The 9,237-nt window shown below is 34.9% G+C and overlaps 1 protein-coding gene across 1 annotated transcript; it reads right to left on the reverse strand.

The window, feature by feature from the left end:
* Positions 1–542: 542 nt before the first annotated feature.
* LOC139882620 (uncharacterized) lies at positions 543–3,428 on the reverse strand. Its single transcript, XM_071866903.1, has 5 exons — positions 2,928–3,428; positions 2,336–2,628; positions 1,473–1,719; positions 1,006–1,285; positions 543–766 (listed from the first exon to the last, which is right to left on the reverse strand). Exons 1-5 carry the CDS (start codon positions 3,426–3,428, stop codon positions 543–545), a joined length of 1,545 nt encoding a protein of 514 aa, XP_071723004.1.
* Between the last annotated feature and the right edge of the window lie 5,809 nt (positions 3,429–9,237).

Genomic DNA, 9,237 nt, shown 5'->3' on the forward strand with positions numbered 1-9,237 from the left:
ATAGATCTAAGGCATATTTTCGTTGAGACAAGAAAATACCCTTCTTTGACCTGGACACTTCAATTTCGAGAAAATATTTCAATTGTCCAAGATCTTTCATTTCAAACTCTTGAGTTAGATGGTCTTGTAATGCCTTCCTTTCTTCAAGATCATTCCCTGTTACTATCATGTCATCAATGTATACTATAAGAGCAGTGACTTTTCCATTTTTATGCTTCCAAAAGAGAGTATGATCTGAGTTACATTGCTTGTAACCAATTGATTTCATGGACTTTGTAAACCTTCCGAACCATGCTCCAAGAGATTTCTTCAAACCATACAAAGCCTTTTTCAATTTACAAACTCGATTTCGATTTTTAGCTTTCATATTACATCCCGGAGGCAGTACCATGTAAACTTCTTCTTGCATGGTGCAAGAATGCATTTTTTACATCGAACTATTACAAGTACCAATCAAGATTCACCGCCAAGGATAACAAACTACGTATTGTATTAATTTTTGCCACTAGTGCAAATGTCTCTATATAGTTTACTCCGTAAGTTTAAGTATATCCCTTGGCGATGAGTCTTGCTTTGTAGCGTTCGATGCTTCCATCAGCTTTGTATTTAACGGTAAACACCCATCTACAACAAACAAGTCTCTTTCCTCTTGGGAGATAAACCATTTCCCATGTTGCATTCTTTTGGAGAGACTTCATTTCTTCGTTCATGGCTTTTTTCCATTTAGGATCTCCCAATGCTTCCCGCACACCATTAGGAATAAATACTGTTGATATGTGATTCCCAAATGATAAATTTTCTTTTCACAAATTATGACATGAAACAAAATTGCTTAGAGGATACTTAGGTTCTGAAGTGAGAATAGGTTCATATCTTACTTTTGGTATTCCTCTTATAGCTCTATCGGATAGTATTTTTAATTATAGCAATGCAGAATTTACCTGAGTTGTAGAATCATCTTGAGAAGGCAATTGGTTAGATGGTGTATCATTTTGAGAAACAAACATTGGTGATTCTTCATCAATACATGTGATTCATGGTCAAAGGCTAAAGGCATTAAATTTTCCTTTGTACAATTGTCATTCTCAATAATATGGCCTTCATCAATTTTGTCATGCCTTTTTTCATTAAATTGATTACTCTCAAGCATTTTATCATTGCTAGTACCGATGTCTCCATTATTATCATAATTTAAAGAATTTATAATGTCAAAAGAATGATAATTTTCCACTTCATTTCGATTCTCTCCTTGAAGTGGGACTCGGAATAGGATAAAACGAAATATCTTCATGAAATATAACATCAAAACTGACATATAATTTTTTAGAAGGGGGAAGATAACATCGATATCCTTTTTGATGTGAACCACAACCGACAAATACACACCGACAGGCTCGAATGTCTAATTTATTCCTTATATGTTCATAACCAAATATCTTAGGCGGCAAATTTCTTTCAAAAGGAGCACTTACTGATTTTTGAAGAATGTCTGATGGAGTTTGGAATTCCAGTACACTTGATTGAACTCCGTTGATAAGATAAGCTGCAACTCCAATGGCTTCATCTAAAAAATTAGCAGGTGTGTGAGCTCCAAATAGTGAAGCACGTACAACCTCAAGAAGATGACGATTCTTACGCTCAGCTACCCCATTTTGTTGGGGAGAATTCAAACAAGACGTTTGGTGAACAATGCCATGTAAGTCAAGATTTTTTTCAAATCTAGATTAAAAAAATTCACCACCATTATCACTGCGTAAAAACTTGTACATGAGACTGATACTGAGTGGTTATCATCTTGTGAAATCTTTTAAACATCAAACTAACCTCACTTTTTGATTTCATTAAGCAAACCCAAGTCATTCGTGTGTGGTCATCAATAAACGAAACAAACCAGCATGCACCACTTAAAGAATTAACTGGTGCTGGGCACCAAACATCAGAGTGAATTATCATAAATGGCATAAGACTCTTATTCATACTTATTGAAAATAGAACACGAGGACATTTTGCTATTTCACAAACATCATGTTTAAAATCCACAATACTAATTTGAGAAAACAATTTAGGGAACAATTTTTTCAAATATCCAAAAGATGCATGTCCTAAACGTTTATGCCATAACCAATTTTTTTTTTTGAAGTTTATCCGATGTATCTGCTACAAACACATGAGCCAACTATTTTGAGCTTTTTGGTTTGAGATCAAGATAATAAAGCTTACCTTTTCTAGTACCATAATCAATTGTCTTCCGTGTCTGTATATCCTTGAAAACACAAAAGTCAGGCCAAAAACTACAAAACATTTCAAAACAATAATAATTTGTGCAATAGATAACAAAGTATGGTTAAGAGTAGGAACAACAAGAACAAAATCCAAATTTAAATTTTTTGTGAGAGTGACTAAGCCTTCTCCTATTATAGGAGCAGAATCACCATTGGATGTAGATGCTACCTGTTGCATGGAGGATCTCATGGACTTCACATTATTGACATCAAATGTCATATGTTCAGTCATACCAGAATTCATTATGCATGTACTACTATTAGATGTTATAGTATTAAGAACCTTACCATGATCAAATGATGAATTTGCAAAAGCAACGGTAGCTTCATGAGTTGGGTTCTCTTGCTATTTGTTTGATGGTTTAGCAATAAAGGGAGAAGCATGGCCTTTAGACCTTGAATTTTTTTCCAAGGTGCCTTAGAATGATCCCACCATTCTAGATATCCAATTATATCATAGCACCTGGATTTTGTATGCCCTTTTCCTCCATAGTGAGAACGCACAAATTATATGTTATCGTTCTTACTTTATGATCCAGATGGCTTGTTTTGTTGACATTTTCTTTCATGAGCAACCATAGTAGCGGATTCTCAGCGATCTGATTCACCTTTCAACGTTTCTCGACGATCAAAATCTCTACGTACATAGGCATAAGTTTCTTTCAGATCCAAAGCGCGATCCTTTCGAAGAACTTCCCCTCGAATTTGATCAAAGTTTGCATCTAACCCATTGAGAAAGATGTGCACACGTAATCTTTGAACAAATTTCTTATATTCAATAACATCGTCTAGATCTTTCATTTGAACTTTATCACGATAATCAAGTTCTTGAAAAATTTCAATAAGATCAGCACAGTAAGTAGATAAAGCGCGACCAGCCTGTTTGGTTGAAAAAACACGCTGATTTAGAGCAAAATTCTGTGACTCATTTGACCCGTCAAAGAGCAACTTGGCAAGAGCAGAACAAATTTCACGCGCAGTACGTAATCGAATGTAGTGCTTCATGATTTCCAGAGACATAGAAGTCAACAACCACCCTTTAACCTTATGATTTTCAGCATACCATTTTGCAAAGGTTTCATTTGGAGGGTTAGTTCTACCCATAATATATTCAAGCTTCTCACGACCAACAATTTGCATCTCCATAATCTGAGACCATATATCATAATTACTTTTTTTAAGGATGATACCGGCATTAAAACTGGGATTTTTTGGACTGGACATGTACAACAGGCAGAGATGATAATCCAGATGAATCAGATTCAAGTTTACTATATTTCATACTACAAGAACTCGTAGCCAAAACAACCTGTATGCACTGATACCAAATCGAAAATTTAAATATTGAATAATAATTCATTTATTTCATCATACTACTAGTCTATAATTATAAGCAGCGATATATGAATATAATACAACAAGTTATATATGGAAGATCCTATGATCATGTAATTTTAAAATCAGTATTCCATGAATCTCTAATGACCTACCATATACGAAAGATATTTATAATGAACCTAGTGATTGGATGCACCAACTTGGAGATAATTGAGTCACTTGTGATGGCGGGCACAGTCGTCGATGGCCCGAGTTTGGCTGGAAACACAAGAACAAAACGGATCCAAAGAGAAACTAGAACTTGACTAAGTAAAGCTTGTATTTTTACGAAAGAAAATGATTTTAAATGAGACTTAAACCATACTTTAAATGATGAATGGCAAGAACATAGCCTTTAGATTCATTTTGTTTAGAATAATCGAATTCCTAATTGTGACTAAGAAGAATGTTTGATGTTTAAAGACAAGAGAATGAAAAGTGAGCATTTTCTGACCTAGCCGGACATGTTAGGTTCTGCCGGAATCTGGCCAGAATTTCTTTGTCAGACAATGATTGAAAAAGAAAGTAGACATCTTTAGGATTGCTATGGAGAAAGAATCACTCGTTTTGGTTGAGGAAAGAAGGAGAAATTGATATTTGAAGTCGAGAGAAAAAAAGAGATGAGACAAGAGAGATTTGAATGTGTGGAAAGAAAGAAAGCCATCACACTCACCAAGAGTTGCCCTAATTTGCATAAGCAAACAACACTAAACTCATTTTCCATAAACTTGTCTACCCATATTGGATAAACTCTCATATATATATATATATAGAATAGTAGTCACATGACTAACTGAAGAGTCAAAACACACTCTAAGTAGCCAAAGACGAAAATGTAACAATTATTAAAGCATAATGACTAATCCAACGCACGCAAGCGATTTATGGACATTAATAAATACCACTTTAGTCCCTAACAGTTTAAACTTATTGCACACAAGTCCAAAATGTAAATAGAAGTAATGAGATAAAACATCATTACTTGGTGTGCACTCAAAGAGAATATTTAGCCACTTTCATTAAATTTCTTCATGGCTTATTCACCGGCTTTGGCAGCAGCTCTTAGAGGATCTCCAGTGTTGACCAGCGATGGAAAACTGTTGACTTTCTTCTTCCTTTTGTTCTTGATGATCAATGCCTTAGAGAACGTTGTTGGTGATGCTCCGCCATCATCCTCCCACTCTTGAAAAGTAACCTTATTGAGAGAAGTCCCAATCTTGATTAATGGACGATGAGAAAGAGCATTGGTTGGCACCGTGCAAGAGATTCCATTTCCCAACTTGATCTTATAATAACCATGGTCAATAGTCTTTTCAATTTCAAACGGATCATCACTTGTGAATTCAAGTAGGTCACGGCCATTGAGCTTCATCCCATGGCCACATTTGCTCCACTTAACACAAACTAGATAACCACTTAGAAACTTGCCCATTCTCATTCCCCATTCTCAGTTCATATCAATATTAGGCAACTCATGAGAAGATTCGTCAATTGGAAAGGAAATTTTATCTTCGGTGGAGACTAGCAATTCATCATCAAATATAGCTACATTATTTTCCTTGACAACATTAGAATCATAAACAACAAGGGACCGCCATGGGGGAACAAACACATTGCATGGAGAAGAACAATAATCAACAGTTTTCAAGTCTAGAAGATCCTTATCACTTGCATTGTTCATATTAGTATAAGAACTGGTAGAACAATCAACAAACTCGCAATAGGCTTCAGATCCATCAACATACTAGAGCTACCAAGGAATGATGTAGATTTTACCTTGGGAAGAGGGGGCCAAGATCCTCCATGAAGGTGTGCCAAGGTTATGCCGAGACTCTTAGGGTAATTTTCTTCCTTTAAAGCCGGCTTCCTAGGAGTAAGATTGTACTTCGTTGAGTCTTTGATGAAGGAATGAGTATTTTCATACCCTGATGAACTCTCCTATCAAATTGCCAAGATCTTCCGAGTAGGAGGTGACACGCCGTCATAGGAATTACATCACATATAACTTCATCCTTGTAATCCCCAATAGAGAAAGGAAATCGGACACGCTTCCAAACTCTCACCTAGTGCTTTGGGTCCACCCATGTAAGTTTATAAGGTATAGGATGTGGAATAGTAGGTAAAGCCAACTTCTCTACCATTTTAGCACTAGCAACGTTCTCATAAGCTCCACGGTTTATAATAATTTCACATACCTTTCCCATAGACTTGCAACGAGATTGAAATAATGCTCTCCTTCTCCAATATTCACCCTTTGCTTCAAGACTCAATAAGTTCATCAAAACAAGAAGATCCTCTTCTTCTTCTTCTTCTTCCCCATTGCATAAGACATCTTCAATAACATCTTTCTCTTCTAGTGCTTCTTCTTGATCCGGGAGCATTTGACCATCATTGCAAAATTCATCAGATAAGTGATTCGCCTAACAACATTAGAGGTACAAGAACTCACATAATGGCAGAGCTTACCACACTTAAAACACTTGCCACTAGCTCTTTGGCCGGTTGTTCTAGGAGGATATGGTGTTGGTGCTCTAGGAGGAACATAAGGATTGGATTAGGCTTGTTGGAGCTAGCCGAATTTGTAATGACCCGAATTTAACGATTTCTTCGTTGAAATAAATTTGCGATTTTTACGTCGAAAACACTATTATGTGATATTACTTCTACGTCAAGCAACGATTAGATGCAATTGAGATAAATGGATTTGAGTAACGAATATACTATGCTAAGAAATTTATTTCTACACTAAAATTACTACATGAAAGATTGTTATCAATATCCAATTACAACTTTGAACACTCAATTTCCAATAGCAAATTTACAATCTTTAGGAGTAATTCCCAATACATAAAGACATATCAAATACTACCTTATTCCTACTACATGTACTACTAGCCACATTCTACCAGCCACATTCATATAGGTTCGGATTCCAACCCTAAATGAAACCCTAAACTTGTTTTTAAAATCTTCCAAACATAATAAAATCATTTTTACTGGTCATGAACCTACCAAATTTTACCAGTACGTTAATTATATTATTATGAACATAAGTATGTAAAATTGGATTTATTGGAGATCGGATCTATTTTATTTTGATTTCTGAGTTACTTAAGGTTAAAAGAAATGATTTAAATGTAACTAAGTGTTTTCAAATTTATTTAAAATAATATTTCAGTTTAGTAAATTATGGAAAAATCATAATATATCATTTTATATGAGTTGGAATATTATGTGAAATTTTAAATATTTTTCTATTATATAAAAGATAATATTTAATTGAATAATTGAACTAAGGAAATTAATTATAGATTAAAACAAAAGAGAGGATTTTAAGATAATATTAATATAAAATGAATTAGATAAATATTTTAAATCTAAATTAGAGTTACGACGACGAGTGTGACGCGTAAGCCTTAATTCGTGTAATTTATTTCCGATAAGCGTAACTACGTATGAAATTAATAATCGCTACTTCGATAGGTCGATAGATCGCAACGATACTAGTACGGGAACAAATCGAGGAGCTATTGAGGTGAGTTATTTTCATTATGTGATAATTTAAATTTTTGTCAAATATATACTACGTCATATAACATCTATTTATTGTTTTAAAGTGATTTATATATGGAAAATTAATATATATATATATATAAATATGAATTTGATATAAAAACTGGAGAAAATATTCTTCGAATAAATTAAAGCAAAAGTTTTGCTTTATTGAAATAAAATTGTAGAAGAACCCATAAAAAATTCAACCACTTGTTGACGGTTGCCTAAGTTCAACCCAAGTGGTATTTATTGATCAAAAGGCGGATTACCCAGCGTCTGGTAGGGACGAGTTCCTGGCATGGGAACTCACATACGTGGGGAGGATCGTTACGACTAGGTATCGTAACTTGATCCATTATTTATTTTCACTGTTGCGTTCATATTGTGTTAAAATTTGATATGGCATATATCATATTAAAACAACTGATTGATTGATTTAAAATATTCTATGAATATTAAATATGTTATCAAAAATTGAAATCGTTTTAAGTGTTGACAAATGGTTTTAAGTGTTGACAAATGATTATAGAAAACCTCACTAAGCATATAGCTTACAGATTTCTACAAAAATACATATTTCTCCAGGTTAGTCGTCGAGACGTGGTGTATTGTTCGTAGCGGCGAAGTACTCGTGTAAGATAAGGAATAAGGTGGGCTCCGCAGCATTCGTATGGCGGCATTAGGATGTCTATTTTAATAATTTTTTTCAATCCCTTATTATATAATTATAACTTGAATTTCCGAAACATTTGGTATTTGTGTAACATGAATTTATTATTTAAAGTGGTGAATTATCATTTATGTGACTAAAATTGAATAAGTAAAAATGGAATAAATGGAAATTGGATTATGGGGCCCCGAACTCGGTTGCATTATGGTGGGGTCGGGAACGGGCGTCTCAATTGGTCTTGCTAGAGGGCTCATCATTGGTCTATGGATTTTAGGTGAAGTTACTTGTCCTAGCTTGAAATGAAGCTTGAAACGTTCCCTTTCCTTTCCTAGCTTGTTGGTGAGCGAGGATACTTTCACATTGCAATGCTAGCCTTTTCACATCATTGAAGCTTCGATTGTTTTGGAATTGAACCATGTCACTAATTTCTCCATTCAAACCGAATAGGAAACGAGATATAGTAACATCTTCTCCTTCCCTAAGCCCACATTTCAACAAGAGATGTTCGTATGCATCAATATAAGCTTCAACCGAGCCATTTTCTTATTTGAAATTAGTAAAATCATTCAACAAGCATTGTTTATAGTTCCTAGGCAAGAAGGCATCCTTCATGAGTGATTTCATTTTTCCCCACGTCTTAACACGAGATTTACCTAGGCATTCTCTCTCACATACAAGATGATCCCATCAAATCGAAGCATAATGTTTGAGCTTCAAAGCAACCAACTTTACTCTTTTATGCTCCTCAACGTTTTTAAGTTAAAAAATTCTATCAAGTGTTGTCACCCATTCCATGAATGCATCGGGGTTTCTTTTACCATTGAACTCTAGAAGATCAATTTTAAAATCATTAAGCTAATTACGAGATGCAAACCTATGTTCAAAATACGGCCTAGCCTCAATATTGTCTCGTTTAGAAGCTCTCGGTCATTCATAGTGATAGGAAACGACGAGATGGGATAGAGAACTCACTTTCACTACTTGAAGCCAAGGTTTTATGACGAGATTGATGAGAGAGTCCTTGGTGCTTCAAGTTAGGATGGCATGGAGTAAAGTTGGTTGCTTTGAAGCTCAAAGATTATGCTTCGATTTGGTGGGATCATCTTGTCTATGAGAGGGAATGCCTAGGTAAATCACGTGTTAAGATGTGGGAAAAAATGAGATTGCTCATGAAGGGTTTTCTTCTTCTCTCAATTTCTAATAGTAGCAAAAGCTTCTGCCTTTTGTTTTCCATGAGCAAATCGAGTTAGAGACTCTCGGTTTTCTTGGTTAAAGCCTCAACTAGTCTCTAGAGAATCTAACACTCTTCAATGCTATTTGGTAGGACCATAGATGATTGACCGGTGTTCATGA

The sequence above is a fragment of the Rutidosis leptorrhynchoides genome, unplaced genomic scaffold (genome assembly GCF_046630445.1).
Source record: "Rutidosis leptorrhynchoides isolate AG116_Rl617_1_P2 unplaced genomic scaffold, CSIRO_AGI_Rlap_v1 contig291, whole genome shotgun sequence".
NCBI lineage: Eukaryota > Viridiplantae > Streptophyta > Magnoliopsida > Asterales > Asteraceae > Rutidosis > Rutidosis leptorrhynchoides.

Coding starts and splice junctions, on each gene's coding strand:
- LOC139882620 (XM_071866903.1), bottom strand. CDS start 3,428: ATGGAGATGCAAATTGTTGGTCGTGAGAAGCTTGAATATATTATGGGT. Junction 1,720..2,335: donor CCTACTCTTAACCATACTTT/GTTATCTATTGC, acceptor TTTTTAATCTAG/ATTTGAAAAAAATCTTGACT. Junction 1,286..1,472: donor CAGACATTCTTCAAAAATCA/GTAAGTGCTCCT, acceptor TATTTCATGAAG/ATATTTCGTTTTATCCTATT.